The following is a 22,527-nucleotide window of genomic DNA, read 5'->3' as shown; positions in this document are numbered from 1 at the left end:
TCTCTGCAGCACTCCACCAATCAGGCATTTATGGTAGAGTGGCCAGATGGCAGCCACTCCTCAGTAAAAGGCACATGACAGCCTGCTTGGAGTTTACCAGAAGGCACCTAAAGTACTTTCAGACCATGAGAAGCAAGATTGAACTCTTTGAGACTTGAGGCTGTAATTGCTGCCTGCCAAAGGTGCTTCAACAGAGTAAAGGGTATAAATACTTAGGTAAATGTGGTGTTTGAGTTATTTTATTTGCAAAAATGTCAAACCTGTTTTTTGCTTTGTCATTATTGGAAATTGTGTGTAGATGGGGGGGATGACAATCAGAACAAGGCTGTAATGCAACAATGTGGAAAAAGTTAAGGGGTCTGAATACTTTTCGAAGGCACTGTAACTCAGTAAAGTCTTTGAAATTGTTGCGTTTTATATGTTTGTTCAGTATGTCTCTCACAGAACAAATGAAGATGTTTGAGGTAAGGTAGCTTCGGACAGCCACATTTTGACGATATATGAAAGAACGGCCTTGCTAGACTAGAGGTAAATAGTCAAACAGCCTCTTGTCTCATTTCCTTCATCTGCCCAGAGGTGATGGAACTGGTCAGGGGAAAGCAAATATTCGGTAGGCATCCATGAGCCAGCTTTTGAATCTCTTACCTATTATGTATTGTCACAGATCAGTGCAAATTGAGGAGAGGAAGCCACTTCACACATTCCTTCTGAATCCTAACACCCAGATGATATTACTGACCTTGCTAATTTCTGCAGCCCTGTTAAGATAGATGGGACATTTACTTTGTTACATAAACACAGAGGAGTTATGCCACTTTATCCTATGAAACCTTGAGGCAAGAGGCCACCCCTCTGACCTAACTGCTCTTCTCCTTCCCCTGCCTCTTAATTTATAATTGAGAAGCCTGCATATATGGACATTTGTTGAGTTAACATCTTAGGTGATTCCATAATATATTTTCACACTTGATATAAATGCAAGGAGACAAAAACAAGTTAAACTAAATCAGGAGCACATGATGGGGCATGTGATGCGAGAGTGCTGGGTTCATAACATCTGAGTCACTGACAAGTCTGTTCCAAAAATACCGTTAGATGTATCTGCCACACAGGCACAGTCAGCAGTGCTCCTACACAGTGATAAACACACTGCTTGATGACAAATCAAATAAACACTCAGTTTTAATAGACTACGCTACCATTTGCTTTTGAAATGAAATATTTAATTTTCAAATTGAGGATCTTATGAGTTCAATCTATAAGAATCCCATGATAAGAATATTTTAGAATGAACCGGACACTTTCATCCCAACCATAATTTCTGTTTTTTATGTTATAAATTAATAGCATGTCAAATAACAATAGAAAAAGGGTATTATCATTTTTTACAAAGATTACAGCAGGTAAAATACATTAATAAAAATGGCCACTACACATAAAAAGCACACAAGTTTGACGTCTAAGTGCACTTATGGACTTCAAATGTCTAACTGCATAAATATATTTGTTTGTTTCCTTTTGATGCAATCTATACAATGTGAACATGACATTTCCAAAAGCAGAAGGATAATATTTATGAGATAACATTGCTGTTGATCTGATGCCCAATGATATAACATGTGACAAATTATGTCTGCTCAATGTCATGATTCTGAAATCATATATCACATATAATCGCTAGTAGCTTATGTGTGCCTGTCTTAATGCTACTTCCACAGGAGTCCTGAGCTTTCTGGAAGAAGCTTGTATAGATCTACTCTGACAGTGCCTGACTTGACAAGTGTTCTTTACTTTACTTGGTAGCGTGAAAATGAAAGGGTAAAAAGCATATCAACAACTGGGTCATTGTCTGATTTTCTGTGAGACAAAATACCTGGAAACCAAGCTTGTCTTGGAGACAGGTAAAAGCATCAAAGAGTTGTTGCCTGACGTAGCTTTATTTGCTAGACATTTCTACTGCTTCACCATGCCTGATCCTTTGACTTTGAGATCGTCGATGTGTATTTTCCTTCCTTCAGGTTTTGGTTTTACTTTGTCCCTGAGGGGAAATTAGAAAGCAGACATAAATCATTCATCCATCAACCCACATTTCAATAAACCATTGATCAACTGTAGTATAATACTTGACACTTCAATCATAACCTAAATGTTCACTGATGTAGCATCCAGAATGGTTTGTTTTGGTTTACGGCCACTCCTCCTCGAGCGGATCTGTCCTACGTGTCATTATATGACCTAGGACACATGATGACTGACCTACGTCCCTGGTCGGGGCCGGTGGTGGCAGTGAGGGCTGCCCGATGCACCACCCTAGGCTTGGGGGCCTCCAGACGGGACTTGGGGGCAAATGGTCGGAATTTAAACACCTCTTGCTGCCACTCTTCGTCAAAGGACTGCGCCTCGGCTATGAGGGGAAAGGGCAGAGGTTAGGGGTCAGGAACAGTTTAGGTATCACTCTGTGGGATGCTGTGATTAACCTGGCAAGGGGCAGTTCCTTGGAATTTGAATACCTTATTTTCTCTGAGATAGGAACATAAAGGAATGTCTCAGACTATATAAACCCCAAACAGAGCTGGGATAGGAAAATCCTCTGACAGTAAATTCTGTATTTTTTATGACTATTCATCGAACACTGATGATAACCTATATGCCTTAAAATAATCATCAAAGCATCATAAAAAACAATTAATAAATTGGTAACACTTTAATTAAAGACCGCAAGTATTATGTGTTATTCTTATACGCATGTATGCACCTTCGTGATGTTTTTCAGGCTTATAATATGATATGTCTCTTTATATAGGACATTTTCAACAGACTCAAGTAATGATCATTATGAGATGATAATAAGACATAAGGGGGTGACACATTCTTTCAACATGTCTTACAGTGCATTAGAACCACATCATAATGCATATTACCTGCAGGGTTAAAGTAAAGTATTACCCTATTACCCTTTGTTTTTTGGGGGGATGCTGACCCCCTTACACTACAACTGACTTACATTCATCAAGATTCTGGAAGTCCTGGTTGAGCTCCCGTTCCCCTGTCCTCTTGTTGTGTTTTTTCTCCACCACGTGTCCTCGGTCCTGGATGTGGTGTCCAATGGACATCTTCTCCAGACCACTCTCTGAGTCCTTCAGGGACTGCCGAGTCTCCTTAATCTAGACACGGGGACAGCCAATCAGAATGAGTTACCAAAGAGGCGATGGACAATAATGACTGAGAAAGCCAGCATCAGGAAACTCTTGCTGTGTCAGACATTCAGTTGAAGTCGGAAGTTTACATACACCTTAGCCAAATACATTTAAACTCAGTTTCACAATTCCTGTCAGAATAATAGTAGAGAGAATGATTTATTCCAGCTTTTATTTATTTCATCACATTCCCAGTGGGTCAGAAGTTTACATACACTCAATTAGTATTTGGTAGCATTGCCTTTGAATTGTTTAACTTGTGTCAAATGTTTCTGGTAGCCTTCCACAAGCTTCCCACAATTATTTCGGTGAATTTTGGCCTATTCCTCCTGACAGAGCTGGTGTAACTGAGTCAGGTTTGTAGGCTCCTTGCTCACACACGCTTTTTCAGTTCTGCCCACAAATATCCTATGGGATTTGAGGTCAGGGCTTTGTGATGGCCACTCCAATTGGGGCGGCAGGGTAGCCTAGTGGTTAGAGTGTTGGACTAGTAACCAGAAGGTTGCATGTTCGAATCCCCGAGCTGACAAGGTACAAATCTGTCGTTCTGCCCCTGAACAGGCAGTTAACCCACTGTTCCTAGGCCGTCATTGAAAATAAGAATTTGTTCTTAACTGACTTGCCTAGTAAAATAAAGGTAAAATAAATTTAAAAATACCTTGACTTTGTTGTCCTTAAGCCATTTTGCCACAACTTTGGAAGTATCATTGGGGTCATTGTCCATTTGGAAGCCCTATTTGCGACCAAGCTTAACTTCCTGACTGATGTCTTGAGATGTTGCTTCAATATATCCACATAATTGTCCTGCCTCATGATGCCATCTATTTTGTGAAGTGCACCAGTCCCTCCTGCAGCAAAGCACCTCCACAACATGATGCTGCCACCCCTGTGCTTAACGGTTGGGATGGGTGTTCTTCGGCTTTCAATCCTCCCCCCTTTTCCTCCAAACATAATGATGGTCATTATGGCCAAACAGTTCTATTTTTGTTTTATCAGACCAGAGGACATTTCTCCAAAAAGTATGATCTTTGTCCCCATGTGCAGTTGCAAACTGTAATCTGTCTTTTTTTTGGGCGGTTTTGGAGCAGTGGCTTCTTCCTTGCTGAGTGGCCTTTCAGGTTATGTCGATATAGGACTTGTTTTACTGTGGATATTGATACTTTTGTACCCGTTTCCTCCAGCATCTTCACAAGGTCCTTTGCTGTTGTTCTGGGATTGATTTGCACTTTTCGCACCAAAGTACGTTCATCTCTAGGAGACAGAATGGGTCTCCTTCCTGAGCGGTATGACGGCTGCGTTGTCCCATGGTGTTTATACTTGCATACTATTGTTTGTACAGATGAACGTGGTACCTTCAGGCATTTGGAAATTGCTCCCAAGGATGAACCAGACTTGTGGAGGTCTAATTTCATAGATTTTAGGTGTATGAAAAAAAATCTCCCAAAACCCTATACACTGATTATGAACACCTGTTCTGAATGTGAAAGACAAAATATTTAAGTGCCTTTGAACGGGGTATGTTAGTAGGTGCCAGGCACACCCGTTTTAATGTTTCAAGAACTGCAATGCTGCTGCTTTTCACACTCAACAGTTTCCCTTTGTGTATCAAGAATGGTCCACCACCCAAAGGACATCCAGCCAACTTGACAACTGTGGGAAGCATTGGAGTCAACATGGGCCAGCATCTTGTAGAGTCCATGCCCTGACGAAAGAGCATCTGCTAAATGACTAAAATGTTAAATGTTTTACATATAGATACATACTTAATATTACTGTCAACAAATGTAGAATTTGCCCAGTTTTTTTATAAACAAAAAAATATGTTACATTTGCTTGTGTAAAACCTAGCAGTACTACTTATTTCTCTGAGAGAAATATAAAGCATTTTGCTAAAAAAATTGATTTGTCTCTTAAATGAAACCATCAAGTGATAGAACAAATACTGTGCATGTCTGTCATTGAACATCCCCATGCCATGATTAGATAGTGAAAAAAAATACACCAATCTCTTTCATAATTTCTTTAAACAATAAAAGCTAATGAATGGATGTATAGCATTTTGGAATTAAACTCTTCTTATACTCTCTATGACTCTGAGGGCTTGCTGTTCTCGTAAACAACTTCTTCCTTAGTGTTCAGTGCAGTATCAGCTTGGAGAGCCCTCCCCCAGCCACTCAGCAGTATCTCTGGCCATACTTGAGTGTACATACCCCGCCAGGGGCGCGCCGTGTCTGGGAGGAGGCCTGGAACACTTTGGGGGGTTCGTCTCCAACCTTGGAATAGGTCATCACTGAGGAAGAGCTGAATGAGTGGGCGTTGGTGTTGCCGTTCGAGTCTGTGGACAGGTTCTCCTGGAAAACAACCCACACACAGATTAACGTGAGTATAAAGCCATGTAGAACACACGTCCTAAAACACTAATGAACAAAGTCTGTCATAAAAATATAATTAATTAATTCATACTATTACCCTTCTAGTAATTCTATTTGTATGGGCTGTGTGGGGTCTGAGAAGAGACACAAACGTGACTCACAAAGTTTCTGTGCATGTCCTCCATCCTGTTCCTCACGCCGAACATCATGCTGTCCAACATACTGAATGGATTCTTCGACTCCATGTCCTGCAGACGGAACAAGAACAATGGGCCATTCAAAACTAACTTTAAGGTCCATACCACCATTACAACAGACATCCATATACCATACAATATAAAATCTCCCTTCACGCTGTACCATCATAGGGGCAAAACTTCCACTAGTCGAATTTCCACTTATTTTCCCATTGACATCAATGCATGACTGGGTGAATGCTTGACTTATGCTCAAGTAAGGATTCACACCATAGCTTAACAATTATACTCATAATCTAGTTTGTTAAAATCTATTTAGAAATGTAGGCTAACTTCACTCATCGCTATATTGGACATCTTTCATCAATCAGAGATACACGGAGAGTGATTCCTTTGTCTGCCTGGAGCGTGGACACATTTTGACGTCATCAGAGTGTGCAGTTGAACACTGTATGCTGTTATTTTTTACTAAAACATAACCAATACTCGTTAAATATACAGTACCAGTCACACCTACTCATTCAAGGGTTTTTCTTTATTTTTTACTATTTTCTACATTGTAGAATAGTGGTGGCATCAAAACTATAAAATAACACAAATGGAATCATGTAGTAACCAAAAAAGTGTTGAACAAATCAAAATATATTTTATATTCTTCAAAGTAGCCACCCTTTGCCTTGATGACAGCTTTGCACAATCTTGGCATTCTCTCAACCAGCTTCATGTGGAATGTTTTTCAACAGTCTAGGAGGATTTCCCACATGTGACGCGTTTCAGGACACTAGGCGTAATAACGCGAGTCTCGACTTCACAGGAGAGCCATTTGAACGTTTTTTATTTTGATCAAAATGCGTTTTTTGGCAGAAAAGCCTTCTGAAACGTGAACTTTCATGTGCCTTAATAACAAACTTATATGTTTGTAAAAATGAATCAAATTGTTAAATGACGAGCCTTGTTGGTTAAGCCACAGGAAAGTGAGCAACCTTCCCACAAGCCATGATTGGCTGAGATAATGAGTGGGCTGGACATGCCGAGAGAGGAGTTCAGATTGGTCTGCCATATAGAGGGCATCTGTCTATTTGAGCTGGTCAGTCTGTGTTGGTAATCCTGTTGAACGCTGTTTTAAAAAAAAAATTCATGTTGCTCTCCACTTTCTGGAGGATCGAGTTTTGAAATCAGTGGAATTAGAGTATGATAGTTAGAGTTAAGAGTTTAGAGTAGCTAAAGAGATGGAGAAAACACCGGCCTCCGGATTACATCTTCAAACTAAGGACAACCGTGGCATGGCATCCTGACAGGGAAACACGTCCATCATGCATGATGATGTATACAGACGGGTAAGATAGCGAGCTACATTTTCAGATATTACACAAAAGTGGTTTCATTTCAAGCTAAAGTGTACTGTTAGCTAGGTAACGTTACGTGTATGACGATATTATTCGTATCCCAGAGCCATTTGCTTTGCTAGTTAGAGCCTAATGTTAGCTTGCTAACATTGAACCTGGTTGGTTAGCTCCCAGCAGATTTGCGCAGGGTAGTGTTTAACTAGCTAACGTTAGCTGGCTGGCTCGTTAGCTAACGTAACGTGTGTGATCTTGCATGTTGTTTACCTAGCTAGCTAGCTACAGGTCTTAAGCTAAAGTGTACTGTTACCTAGCTAACGTTAGCTGGCTGGCTCCCTAGCTAACATTACATGTATGACGTTATTACACCTGTTGAATATGGCCAGTGTCAGTAAACGTTGGCAAAAAAGCGTAATGAAATTGTTGCCAGCAGAGCTGGTTAGGCTGTTTCTATGTTATCCAGAGGGAAACAAATCTTCGGCCAGAGCGTTAGGTGTGCGCTATGAACGCTCCGAGAGCGAAACGAGATGGGTGGGGCTAAAGCTTAAGATGGTGTGAACGATGCTGAATGGGTGTAGACAAAAAGCTCTAGATACCAAAACATTCAAAGACCATTTCCTCAAAAGTGAGTTAACAAATTGATCAACTTTCAAAGCAGTATTACTTTCCCATTGTTCCTCAAAATGCAGTGTATGATATACCATGTTGTAGCTGAGTCTCTACTTTTATCCAATGTAAAAAACACAATTTTACATTTTGCTACATAAGACCAAATCCAGGTGGTGAGTTACATAACTTGAGCACTTGTTGGCTGCTTTTCCTTCACTCTGCGGTCCAACTCATCCCAAAACATCTCAATTGGGTTGAGGTCGGGTGATTGTGCAGGCCAGCTCATCTGATGCAGCACTCCATCACTCTCCTTCTTGGTCAAATAGCCCTTACACAGCCTGGAGGTGTGTTTTGGGTCATTGTCCTGTTGAAAAACAAATGATAGTCCCACTAAGCGCAAACCAGATGGGATGGCGTATCGCTGCAGAATTCTGTGATAGCCATTCTGGTTAAGTGTGCCTTGAATTCTAAATAAATCACATAGTGTCACCAGCAAAGCACCCCCACACCATCACACCTCCTCCTCCATGCTTCATAGTGGGAACCACATATGTGGAGATCTGTTCACCTACTCTGCCTCTCCATCTCAGTGGATAGATATGTTTTAGTAACGTGCATTAGTTGGGCATATGCGACCTTTGTGATTTGGAAAAGAAACAAACATCACAACTGCAAAAATCACACTGATAAGTTAGCGTAGCTTTAGGCTGCGTCCGTTAGGGCACCTTATCCCCTTTATAGTGAATAACTTTTTACCAGGGCCAATAGGGCTTTAAATCAACATCCTGTGCATGTCATTGGGTAAATAGAGCTCTTGACTGTTTTACAATACTCGACCCAACCACATGATCCTAGTCTCTCTTGTAGTGGAGTGTAAGTTACAGTAACTAACCACAGGCCTCCTAGGACTGCTAGAGTGAGCTAAATCACTAGGCTGAGCCACCATGGGTACCAGCCAGCCAGCAGAGTTGATCTGGCCCGCTGTGGGTGCCAGCTGGCTGGGGTAATATTTGACCCAACACCATCAACAGGAGGGGTCAACCAGCTCGTAAAACAACCAGGCCATGTGTGCATGACCACACGCACACTAATACTGGTAGATACAATCGCATGCACACACACATGTAGCCTAGTAAGCCTACACATACACTTGGTATTGGGTAAACACATGCATACTCCCACATCTTACCAATTTGGCATGGCACATATGCACTGTGAATGTGGCCTTTGCTCAGATTCACAATATATCAAATCAAATTTATTTATAAAGCCCTTCTTACATCAGCTAATATCTCAAAGTGCTGTACAGAAACCCAGCCTAAAATCCCAAACAGCAAGCAATGCAGGTGTAGAAGCACGGTGGCTTGGAAAAACTCCCTAGAAAGGCCAGAACCTAGGAAGAAATCTAGAGAGAACTAGGCTATGAGGAGTGGCCAGTCCTCTTTGGCTGTGCCGGGTGGAGATTATAACAGAACATGGCCAAGATGTTAAAATGTTCATAGATGATCAGCAGGGTCAAATAATAATAATAATAATATAACAAATAATATAATAAATATTACGTTATTACCATAACTCCAGCTAGATTCTAACTTGCTGTGTGTGTCTATAAAGATAGAGTGTAGGTGAGGGGGGTTAGTAGTTGCCAATTGGTCAGCTTATGGCTGAAACAAGGAATGGTGCTGCATTATAGCATTTGAGTAGTCTGCCGGACTAACCGTGCTATCAACACAGCCGAAACGCGAAAGCGACTGGCTTATCCTCTGAAAAGCAGTACAATACAGAATGAACATAGAGTGCAGAGCAGCAGCAACACAGACATAAGCACACACATATACACACGCACGCACTCACAAAGAAGCCTGAGAAAGCAAGGCACCACTGAGACAGGAAGGCTCATATACAAAATAGTGTCCGTCTTTACACATGTATTCAGTTTGTTCTCAGTATGTAGTCTATAGTCTCTTTAGCTTTGTTTTCTTGTTATATTACACTGTGAATCTGAACCTTAGCCCTTCCCACATTTCCATGGGGCCTAGAACCTGCTGAATGTGCAAATTGGGAGAAAGACTATTTCAGTCCTAGCCGCTGCTCCCCTGACTCTCTACTTCAGGGTGTTTATAACCCCTGGAGGCCTGGGCAGGCATCCTAAACATCCCAACCCAAGCCAGGGGCACCGTATGTGGATACAGACACCAGAGAGAGAGGGAGAAAGGTTGGGCTGGAGCTCAGCCTGGAGGGTGTTGAGAGAGCTATGCTCTCCATGTAATTGGGACCCGTTGCCATGGATTACAGGGGGTTTAACACTGAAAACATATCCTTGTTCTGAAAAAAAACCTGCATGGACCCAACGCGTGGGCAGATGGGTGGGGGGCAGAGAGTCTGGGTCTCTCGGTTGCTCGCTCAGCTCTTTTCCAAAGGTCAGGGTGATGTAAAATGCTCCTCGCTGCCCCTGATAGGCCTGTACGTAGCACGACGGGCCAATTATATCTCTGAATAGCATGTATAAACGAATAAATGCCCGTTACACTTGTATGTCGGGCATATTTTTAGATGGCCGCAGAGGTTGATCGGATAAAATGTAAACTATTGACTTGCAGGGGCTTTAATACATTATTTTGGGGGTGGCTGTGCTACTGCTCGATTTTTTAAAACTCATGGTCCCCTTTCCCCCCTCCCAGCCTGTCATGGCATCGCGTCTTACTCTATTCCCCCCTCTTGCTGGTTAAAGCGGAGCTATGAGTCACACTGAGGCCAGGGCATAGGGCTTTAATTTCAGCTCTCAGGGAATGGAGGGACAGGCGAGCTGTGAAGGCATGGGTTCTAGGAACTGTTAGAAACCACTGGGGAGGCTAAAGATGCTACCCTAATAAAAAATAAAAAACTGGTCAGCAGATTAATGATACAGAGAGTAGGAGTAACTTTAGCGACAAAGTGCCCATTTCCTTTTATAAATCAAAACACATGATAAAGTTTTTTTTATTATGACAGGTATATAAAAAGCTGAAATGTGATCTTGGCTTTAATTAACGCAGTGAAATTAAATTAACCGAAATAAAACAATTTTATATTTTCTTTAATGAGTTATTAAAGTGAAGCGAAATAAAACAAACTCCTCTGAATCCAAGGTATCTTATGAAAGATTATATTAACTAAGCAAGTAGTTGAGTGTGATGGAAGGGAACGAAATGTGATATTCCCAAACAGCCAAACAACCTTTGAGAGGAAAGACTAAACATATTCACAGGCTAGGGGGATCGAATGCTCAGCAAACTGGCAAAAGAAACAGAAGCTTTACTTCAACGATGCTGCGAATGTCTGTGTGTGTGCGCGTAGGTGCGTGTGCTGATGTGTGTGTGCTCCTGTGTGCACGTATCTGATATAGGGTGCGTATTCACTAAAGCATGATACTTGATACTTGAGATCGGTAGCGGAGCAATAATATCTTTCATAGCTGCTAACCCTTCTGCAGTGGGTGCCAGAGCACGCTTGCCAAGCAGATGGAAGAGCAAAAGGAACAACCCAAAACAACATCCACCCAGGGCCAGATTAATGCAGGGGCTTACCAGTGCTGAAACCACTGGGCCCAGGCCCGTGGGGGGCCCGGTGTGGAAGCAAAAAAATATATTAAAAAAATAAATATATATATGTATATATAATAATCCCAAAATGACAAACAAATATTATCTATACTTCGGAAAATATTCTCAACCCTTTATCCACATTGTTACATTACAGCCTTATTCTAAAATTGATTCAACTGTTTTTTCTCCCCGCATCAATCTACACACAATACCCCATAATGGCAAAGCAAAAACAGGTTTTTAGAAATTGCTGCTAATTTATTTAAAAAATTGAAATATTACATTTACATAAGTATTCTGACCCTTTACTCAGCACCTTTGGCAGCGGTTACAGCAATGAGTCTTGAGCTTGGCACTCCCATGCTTCTCTGCAGATCCTCTCAAGCTCGGTCAAGTTGAATGAGGAGCGTCGCTGCACAGATATTTTCATGTCTCTCCAGAGATGTTCGATCGGGTTCAAGTTCAGGCTTTGGCTGGGCCACTCAAGGACATTCAGACTCCTGCGTTGTCTTGGCTGTGTGCCAAGAGGTGAACCGTAGTCCCAGTCTGAGGTCCTGAGCACTCTGGAGCAGGTTTTCATTAAGGATCTCTCTCTACTTCGTTCATCTTTGCCACGATCCTGACTAGTTTCCCAGTCCCTGCCGCTGAAAAACATCCCCACAGCATGATGCTGCCACCCACCATGCTTCAACGTAGGGATGGTGCCAGATGTGACGCTTGGCATTCAGGCCAGAGAGCTCAATCTTGGTTTCACCAGACCAGAGAATCTTGTTTCTCATGGTCTGGGAGTCTTTAGGTGCCTTTTGGCAAACTCCAAGCAGGCTGTCATGTGTCTTTTACTGAAGAGTGGCTTCCGTCTGGCCACTCTACCATAAAGGCCTGATTGTTGGAGTGCTACAGAGATGGTTGTCCTTCTGGAAGGTTCTCCCATCTCCAAAAAATAACTCTAGAGCTCTGACAGAGTGACCCTTCTCCCCCGATTGCTTAGTTTGGCCGGGCGGCCAGCTCTAGGAAGTCTTGGTGGTTCCTTCTTCCATTTATTAAGAATGATTGAGGCCACTGTGTTCTTGGGGACCTTCAATGCTACAGAAATGTTTTGGTACCCTTCCCCAGGTCTGTGCCTCGACATAATCCTGTCTCTGCGCTCTATGGACAATTCTTTCGACCTCATGGCTTGGTTTTTGCTCTGACATGCACTGTCAACATATATACAGTTGTGTGCCTTTCCAAATCATATCCAATCAATTGCATTTACCACAGGTGGCCTCCAATCAAGTTGTAGAAACATCTCAAGGATGATCAACGGAAGCAGGATGCAGCTGCACTCAATTTGGAGTCTACGAGTCTGTATACTTTGCATCCCTCGTTTACTCAAGTGTTTCCTTTCCTTTACTTTGGCAGTTACATGTATGCCTACAGCTGGGAAGAACGCAGTTTGGGCAGCATGCACGCCAAATATATTGCTTGTTGCATTGTGGCTATAGACATATAATCCATAGAAGGGTTTTGTAACCTCTTACCCTGGCAATTTGACTGTTAAACTCATGGGTACACTAGCAATGGATGCCAGTTCTGACTTGAATGGGAACTGCCATCTATGGATTATATTTCTATGGATGGTTGCAGCTGTTGCTTTGCTTTTTGCAGATTTTAAAATACAATCGCGGGAAAAATGTATAGTTTGGAAAGAAATTCCTACTGCTGAAGAGAAGACTAATCAGTCTGTAGAACCAATAGAAACTATTTTTTATTTAAAAAAAAGCAAAGCCCTGCATCCACCAGTAGCTTTTCAAAAATCCCTACAACAGCCCACTGCTACAGAACTAGCCACCGCTGTGCACAGTGCACCACACGCTCTTACCAACACCTTCAACTGTGAGCTAGCTTGCTACAGTAGCGCTCTTTAAAGCTCTCTAAAACAGTGTCTACCCCCCAAATGGCACCCTATTCCCAATGTAGTGCTCTACTAATGACCTATGTAGGCTGGTGAACATTGAAAGTAATTACCAGGGATAAATATACTGGGCACACGGGGAGGGGTGCAGGATTAGTGAAAGGACACAGGGACTAAGTTTAGCACCTCAGGGCTTCTAAAGCAGGGCAGCTGCATGGTCATCATGAGACCTTTATACTGGGAGAGAAGGTGTCTTTAGGGGAAATGGGAGCAAAGGCCCATTAGACAGATCTCGGTCATGACCATTAGACACCAAACGGAAGAAAACAGACTGAAAAAGGGAGAGACAACTTGAATTTGTTCAATAAGAAACACTCATTTTCAGAATCTGTTGCAAAATGTTTTAGAACATTTTTATGTCCTAATGAATATGACCATTAGACCATCGACCAATCCTCAAAAAGGGCTTTAGTTTTTGAGCAGTGGCGGTCGGTGCCGTTTAAGGTTGCAAAGGGAGGGTATATTACTGGAAACTTTCTAAGTTTACCAGTATACTACCAGAATGTTGGTATCATTCAAGGATGTTATCTAATATATCACAAGATGTCTAGTGGCCCTTTTGGGTACTTTGTGTGGTTGGTTGGGTTGTGTTTAAGAGGACGCATGGCTCTCGACCTTCGCCTCTCCCGAGTCCGTATTGGAGTTGCAGCGATGAGACAAGACTGTAACTACTACCAATTGGATATCACGAAATTGGGGAGAAAAAAGGAGTGGAAAATACAAAAAATAATAATAATAATGCTATTGTCAACAAACTAGAAATAATTTGTTAGTAAACCAACAATCAGGCAGTAGTGTACAGCAAGCAGATTAGCAGTTACACCAGCGGGCCCTGCTGACAATACATCAATAAAACAGAAAGCTTACCTTGACTTGGAAGAGTTGCAGTGTTGGATAGCCTTAGCCAGCTAGCTAACATAAATAACATTCCACTCTGTTCGTTTGAGTCAGGTTGTTGAGTAGGCTAAATTAGCTGCATTAGCTAAGTGAAATGTAACAGGGTCCGCTGGTGTAAGAAGAAGAAAAAGGTACAATGACATAACTCTCTCTCTCACTCTCTGCTGCTTCTCCTTCATTTTTGATGAAGTTAATTTGTTCAAAACTGTTCAACTATTATCTTTCTCACTTGGAGTGAACTACTCACCACACTCTATATACTGCATTGCTAGCTAGCTGTAGCTTATGCTTTCATTACTAGATTTGTTATCTGATCCTTTGATTGTCTGGACAACATGTCAGTTCATACTGAGCTCTGATAGGTTGGAGGACGTCCTCCGGAAGTCATTATAATTAGAAGGGGGTGAGAACCATGAGCCTCCTAGGTTTTGTATTGAAGTCAATGTACCCAGAGAAGGATGGAAAATAGCTGTCCTCCGGCTACACCATCGTGCTATCCTCTAGAAGGTCTACATTGAGGCCAATGTAGACCTTCATTACAAAACAGTATGCTTTAAATCAGTTATTTGGTGACGTGAATATATTTAGTATAGTTTTATCTAAAAATTATAACTTAAATGTATAACTATTTTTTTTCTCCTGAAATTCACTGAGTAGGATGGTCTTCCCCGTCCTGCTCTTGATAGATATTGTGACACCCCCCTAAACTAAAGAAAAATGCAGAATATGCCTGGCTGGAGGGGGGAGGGCCACATAAGCTTATGTAACCCAATATTGCAAGCTCTGATATTGAGAAGATTTTGAATACAAGTAGTCAGTTGTCTGCACTACATACACAGACAGCATTAGCATATCTTAATTAGCATATTGGAAATATAGACCTGTAAATACAGAGATACAATAGAAGGAAATAGCAAATACAGTACCTTCAGAATGTATTCACACCCCTTCACTTCTTTCCACATTTTGTTGTGTTACAGCTTGAATTAAAAACGTATTAAATATAGATGTTTTTGTCACTGCCCTACACACAATACCCCATAATGTCAAAGTGGAATAATGTTTTTCGAAATAAGTTCAGGAGTAAACATTTGCTTAACCAGTCACATAAGTTGCATGGACTACCTCAAAGACCAGGGAAGTTTTCCAATGCCTTGCAAAGAAGGTACCTATTGGTAGATGGGTAAAAATACAAAAAGCAGACATTGAATATCCCTTTGAGAATGGCAAAATTATTAATTCCACTTTGGATGGTATATCAAGACACGCAGTCACTACAAAGATACAGGCATCCTTCCTAACTCAGTTGCCAGAGAGGAAGGAATCCACTCAGGGATTTCACCAGGAGGCCAATGACTTTAAAACTGTTTAATGGATGTGATAGGAGAAAACTGAGGATGGATCAACAACATTGTAGTAACTCCACAATACTAACCTAATTGAAAGAGTGAAAAGAATGAAGCCTATACAGAGTAAAAAAATTCCAAAACATGCATTCTGTTTGCAACAAGGCACTAAAGTAATACTACAAAAACATGTGGCAAAGAAATTAAGTGTCATGTTTGGTGCAAATCCAATAAAACACATTATGGAGTACCACTCTCCATATTTTCAAGCATAATGGTGGCTGCATCATGTTATGAGTATGCTTGCAATCGTTAAGGACTGGGGAGTTTTTCAGGATAAAAAATAAACAGAATGGAGCTATGCACAGGCAAAATCCTAGAGGATACCCTGGTTGTCTGCTTTCCACCAGACACTGGAAAATGAATTCACCTTTCAGCAGGACAACAACCTAAAACACGAGATCTACACTAGAATTGCTTACCAAGACGACAGTGAATGTTCCTGAGTGGCCAACTTACAGTTCTGACTTAAATCTGCTTGAAAATCTATGGCAAGTCTTGAAAATAGTTATCTAGCAATGATCAACAACCAATTTGACAGAGCTTGAAGAATTTTGAAAATAATAATGGTCAAATATTGTACAATCCATGTGTGCAAAGCTCTTAGACTTACACAGAAATGCTCACAGCAGTAATCACTGCCAAAGGTGATTCTAACATGTATTGACTCAGGGGTGTGAATACTTATGTAAATGAGATATTTCTGTATTTCATTTTGAATAAATGTGCAAATATTACTAAAACATGTTTTCAGTTTGTCCTTATGGGGCAGTGTGTAGATATGTGAGAGAAAACAAATATATCGAATCAATTTTGAATTCAGGCTCTAACACAACAAAATATGTAATAAGTAAAGGGGCATGAATTTGTTCTGAAGGCACAGTATGAATATTTATGATTTTTGCTATCTGATTAATAGACAACTTTGCTGTCATTCAGTGCTGCATAGTTCTGCCTGACAGAAATGCATACACTAACACGTTTATGTTGTGGCTATTGTAATATCATCGGCTCTAAGAAAAACAATTGGGCTCAGACACTGAAAACTCTCATTGTGGATTTTATTTGTTCAGCCCCTACTCTTGCAATACAACCTGACACTCATTGTCAAGAAATTCCATCAACTTAGTGGGCCTTCACATGACATAGGAATGGCAGCTCTCCAATGTCAATGCCATCCCAAATCTCCCAGTCTGCCCTGGAGACGCCATACATGTTGACATGGTGACATTATAGGTATGGGGAGGATGTAACCACATATGATGACAAGCTCATAAGGCAGGTGCTCCCCACATTGAACCAAAACAACCTGACATTCATTGACGAGAAACGCCATCAACTTACTGGGCTTTCACATAAGATAGGATTTGCACCTCTTCAATGTCAATGCCATCCTGAATCTCCCAGTCCTCGATAGGTCCACTCCACCAACAGTCCTCCCCTCTGGCAGTTACCACAGACAGAGACACCATGGAATTGGACTGTCACATGTCAGTAGGCCGTTCAATAGCCAAAATGCCACCTGGAAAGTGCTGTCGTGCATTGCCATCATATGTACCTATTTTGCGATGGCTGGCCAGCCCATGTGATACCGGAACTGGACTTGCATGTAAAGAATAAGCTTTCATGTTGGGGTGACTCATGCATTGGTCTGGGAAACTGTGCAGTAATCCCAACATCACTTTAAGGACATATGCCATCTAGGGCAAACAAGAGGCCCCTTAGGATGGTCAAACTGAAACAAAGATGTTATATGTCAGGGCTGCCCAACCCTCTTCCTGGAGATCTACCATCCTGTGGGTTCAGTCTAACCCTAATTTAACACACATGATTCTACTAATTTGCTGCTCAACAAGACCTTAACTAGCTGAATCAGATATGCTAAATTAGGGTTGGACTGAAAACCTACAGGGCAGTAGATCTCCAGGAAGAGGGTTGGGCAGCCCTGCTGTATGTGATCGTGTATGGTGGCTGGGGATTGACTGTGAGATAGTGGTCTTTGTGCACCATGCTTGACCAGCACCACCTCCTCTGCAAATCCTTTACAGTCCATCAAAGCCCAGGGATCATCTTTAAAATGTACAGTATGTATGTCTGGAGCTGTGCTGCGTCCATCATAACACTTCTTCCTGAGGTCGCCATCACTGGTTCTGTCACCCTCATCTCCTGCTGGGCCTGTCCCAGACTGTATTCAAAGCCAACTATCCACAGTTAATATCGTCCAAATTATCATCCTACCTGACTTCCAGAAGAATATTAAGGAATTTTTAGGATGTGAACTGCAGGAATTGTGACAAATTAAAAACTAAATTAAGCGTTGGAAAGGTTTATGGGCAGGTCTGTTTGTGACAGCCCTTTCAGACTCTCCTTCAGAACCCTTTCACTAACCATTTCACTACTGAAGTATCCCCAGAATCATTCAGGCTGAGATAACATTCCAATTAGTCAAAGGGTCTTGTTGGCTTCAGGGTTGGGCTCAATTCGAATTGAAGTCAGTCGATTCAGGAAGTGATTTGAATAAAACATTCTAAAATGTTTAAACTGTTTACATTAATAGCTTTTCCTTTTCAGTTTGTTGAAGTCATTGAAAATAGATGCCCTTTTCTCAATAATTGAATTGGAATTTCAGTTTACGTTCTTGAATTAACCGCCTTCAATTCAAATTGAGCCCAACTCTGGTTGGCATGCAAGCTTCACCCCCTGAGAGTCTGCACCCAACTGTTGTAGAATTGGAAACTGATCACCACACAGCCCCAATATCCTGCCCGTCATACAGGAAAGATAGCTTGCCTAGAATGGCCAGTTACCTATGCAAGCTGGTCAGGCCCCAGAACTACAAACACTATTGGCTACTTTGTCTCCTCACCCTGTTAGGACACACTCATGTCCTGGTCACCTCAAAGACTTTAAGTGTGCAAGGTTGATTCAGTTTCAGTGGGGAAAGAGGGAAAAGGTTAGCGCTGTACATATACGCTACTAGAATGACTGAATGTTGTATTACAGGTTGCTTTCCTGTTACTTGGTTATGCTACTATGTGCTTTGTGTAGTCAAAGGTTTGTTATTATATTTTTCAGAATTGCCCATTGTAAGTGTGTGAATGAGATGAACACACATTGAAAAGCTATTTGGATCTGGTATTCAAACAAGAGGCAGTGGCAGTGCCACCCATAGTTCTAGATATGCCAAGATGAAACATTTTTAAAGACAGAAAAACACATTCAATCCAAAATTAACAAGGGCAAATTATATACAGGCGAAGGTGTTTGAATGTAATCATGTTGACCATATTGGATTCAGAATAAAATGGATTTACACCAAATCAGTCTTTATGGGTATGAGTGTTGTATACAATTATGGAAAACATCTAATCTAATTCCGATGTCGGAGCCCACTTGCTTTACTTAGAGCAGATTACACTAGCCACAACATCAGAAAACATGTGTAACTGTATGTACTTTTGTCAGGCAGGATGATACATCACTGAATGAGAGTACATTTGAGATGGAAAGTTAGAATTTAAGCACGTAGCAAAAAGTAAAGCTTACATTCATCATAAATATTTATAGCTGACATTTCCGCCTATTGTATCTCTGTGTTTACAGGTTTATATTACCAAGATGCATTACGATATCCTAATGCTGTTTGTGTATGTATGTATGCCAGACAACTGACTACTTGTATTTTAAAATGTTGCAATATCAGAGCTTGCAATATTGGGTTACATGAGCTTATGCGGCCCATTTCCCCTACAGCCAGGCATTATTCTGTACTTTTTGAATTTAGGGGGTGTGTCAAAATATCCATCAATTTAACTACTTTTGCAGAAAAGTATTTGGATACAACCATCCATTTCATAAATGGGAGACATTAGGGATTTGAAAAAACATGGTTGTGCTTTGTTCTACCTCGGGTAGGGGTATCTTTAAAAAATGTGGTGGCCTTCCCACCAGCCTACATGTTCTATTTGCCTTCTGATAGAAAATGCATATAACTGCATTGCAAAGCTGAGCTAATAGGCTAGTGTTTAAATGTAATGAAACTGTAATTCAGTACTGTTGAAATTTACAGAGAAAATGAACAACACACTGAATCCTAACTTTGCACATGGTTAACTTTGCAATCATGCATTAATGTCAATGGATGATTTGCACAAAAATGTTATGTACAAGGATCTCAAGTCTGGATTCAGGTCTATGAGAAAACAGAACTATATTGTGATAAACTCATAACCAATGCTGTCATGCGAAATGTGTACAGTGTGTCCTTCCTGATTTGCTGCATGTAACCATGGGCCAAACAGCTATGAAAACAAACATGTCTGTTTTGACTTGTCTTTTCAACAGCTCGGGCAGCAGGGTCCTCAAGAGTGCATTGGTGTGTTTGAGTGAGAAAGCACTGTGTCAGTGGAACAATGCTCTAAATATACCCTCCCCAGGCCAAAGATAGCTGGCCAGAGAGGCGAGGGGTTGCCCTTCTACAACCCACCACACTCTCCAGTGCCCCAGCAGAGCAGCAGCAGAGGTTCAATAAGCACTATAGCATCGCTGGCCTGACCTGGCAGCAGGGGGGGATCCGGTTACACGTCCATGGCCATTTTCCATCACGACCCCAGTAAACCTAAGCCCTTTTATTTTGTATCTCTTTCGGCTGGTCAGCGTTCTTGTTTGTTTGAAAGCTGGACGCTGAAATGAGGGGGGTGGGAGGAGGGGGGCGAGTTGTGGTGCAGGTGTTTGGGTTCCTTCACTCACTGACTCAGATTAAGGAGGACAGTATGTAGGTCAGTACCAGGAACTGACCAACTCCTGGGCTAAGGATATGATTTCACACCTTCACCAAGAGAGTACAAGTGAATGGGGAGAATCTACAATGTACTGGGAGGTATGGTCGCCAGTTTCTGTTTCTCAAGCCAAGAGAACATAGCCTGGTCCCAGATCTGTTTGTGCAGACAAATGACATAATAGCACAAACAGATAAGGAGAACAAATCCAAAGGGAAATGCTCTCCAAGTAAGAAGACCAGCTTAATGATAGGGTATGAACTAGAGGCACTGAAGCAGTCACCTGTTTGAGATTCAAGCCAACAACCCTCTCCTGACCTGACATATCCTAGTCAGGATCTGTATGTGCTTTAGCCAATATCGATACTCCCAGGCTACTCGTGTCATGCACATTGAGCATAGAAAATGCACTTTACAAATTAATTATTATTATTATGTGTGGGACCTAACCTGGTTCACCAGAACAACACATTGACCCTAGTTACCCTACCCCAGTCAGTGTGTCACAGTCAAAGCAGCAGTCCTCACCCTGTGGTCCTCCCGTGGCACCATACTAGTGTTGAGTTGGCCCCCGGATACGTGGCCCCTTTCCCGCCCGCCAGTCAGACTGGGCATGAAGTCCCGACCGAAGGGCTCTGAGAAACTCCGCATCATCTGTTGTACACGGGTATTGTGTGCCTGGAATGGATCCCTGTGGAGAAGACAAAGAAGAAGAGAGGGAATTAGCCTCAACGTTCCCAGAGATGCTGGTTCTGTAATTCTTTGCAGAATTGATGACTGTGCTGATGAGTGAAAAACAAATGGTCCTACCTTGATGAGCTGTAGATTGGAAAAAGGGAAAGTGGAGGGAGATAAAGGAAGGAAGGAAACTTCTTAACACCAGGCATTCACCATTTCATAATTTACTGTCTGTCATACAACCAAATTCACAATTAATATGAGTAGGCATAGTTGTATTCGTTATCAATTAGTGGAACACCTCCCCAAACACATAAATGAAGGAGGCAGTGTTGCTCCGCCTTATTTCTTAGGTCAAATCAGTGATTGGCATTTTTCTGTGTGAAAATAGTACAAATAGTCATAGCTAGATGTGGGGTGGGTGGGGACAACCGGAGGGTTTTGGGTGTTCGGAGCGAGCGGCTTCACTTCTGTGTAGAATATATGTTTAAAAAAAGAAAATTCTACTAATGAAAATAGTAATAGCAAGAACATGCAACTGGGCATTGCAAGTGGAGGGCTGGTTTGTGGACTGAAGATGGGGGTTGTAATGTAACATTTATCATATTTTATTGCAGGCCTAAGATATGTCAAGGATCTAGGCCAGGTGATTAATAGATATTTCATTCTCTCACTTATCCTGGGGAATGGGTCACAGCATCTATTCACCAATGAAAAACATGAAGCAATGTTTTGCTGACACCGGTAACTCTATGCCTTGAGTAGTAAGTACCATGCTATTACTGTAGCCTACATGTTAACCAGTAGATATTGAAAGAAATTCAACATTTATGTCAGTGTGCCTTAGTTGTCATTTAAATGATTTAGAATATAGCTCTATATATACACATGGGGCATAAGTCTTCAAGGTGCAGGGCAGAGCACAGGCAGGTAGCCATGCAGCAAATGATAGCTGTTCAGCAGTCAGATGGCCTGGAGATATAAACAGTTTTTCAGTCTGGAACTGCTTATATAAGGAAATAGGCTATGCTGATAACAAAGCATTGGAATTGGGCACACAATTTCCCCATAATAATATCTTCAACCTATTGATTGTGAATGCAGCGCTTAAAATATAACATGTATAGATAATAGCCTACATAGTGTCATTGTAGAGACTGGGTGGGTAGCATACAGTCGTTCTTGTCTAATTTCTGAGACAATGTGTCATGTTCAAAGTGGTGTTGACTTTTGACTGCTATTTAAAATAAACATTATTTTTCGAGAAAAATCTTCAGACAGTCGAATGAATGAGTGGCAGAATACAATAAAGATACTACTTACGAAAAGAAAGGGTCCTCGTCAAATTCCCTGAGAAGACTGTTAAACATTTCCACGGGTGTTGGACGGGGAAAGTGAAGTATGAAATATATCTCTTTTCTGTCTCCTGCTATGAAGCGGCTCCAACGACCCGGTGTGTGAACGTTACAGCCCCCCGCGCTCGGTGTCAATGAAGTTACCATCGAAACTTGC

General features: G+C 41.6%; 1 protein-coding gene across 2 annotated transcripts; it reads right to left on the bottom strand.

The window, feature by feature from the left end:
• Positions 1 to 1,206: 1,206 nt before the first annotated feature.
• On the bottom strand, positions 1,207 to 22,527 carry LOC112266707 (myeloid leukemia factor 1). 2 transcript variants are annotated; one of them, XM_024444420.2, is made up of 8 exons: positions 22,339 to 22,526; positions 21,148 to 21,156; positions 20,866 to 21,028; positions 5,731 to 5,817; positions 5,408 to 5,548; positions 3,005 to 3,164; positions 2,257 to 2,404; positions 1,207 to 2,038 (listed from the first exon to the last, which is right to left on the bottom strand). In XM_024444420.2, the coding sequence occupies exons 1-8, from the start codon at positions 22,515 to 22,517 to the stop codon at positions 1,954 to 1,956; spliced, it is 972 nt and encodes a 323-aa protein (XP_024300188.1). In that variant the 5' UTR covers positions 22,518 to 22,526; the 3' UTR covers positions 1,207 to 1,953. The 2 variants fall into 2 exon arrangements, with proteins under 2 accessions (XP_024300188.1, XP_024300189.1); XM_024444421.2 differs by lacking the exon at positions 21,148 to 21,156 and having other exon boundaries at positions 22,339 to 22,527.

This window comes from Oncorhynchus tshawytscha, linkage group LG14, assembly GCF_018296145.1.
Source record: "Oncorhynchus tshawytscha isolate Ot180627B linkage group LG14, Otsh_v2.0, whole genome shotgun sequence".
NCBI classification, from domain to species: Eukaryota; Metazoa; Chordata; class Actinopteri; order Salmoniformes; family Salmonidae; genus Oncorhynchus; species Oncorhynchus tshawytscha.
Note: the sequence above shows the minus strand (reverse complement) of the source record. Positions and strands in the feature narration are given on the sequence as shown.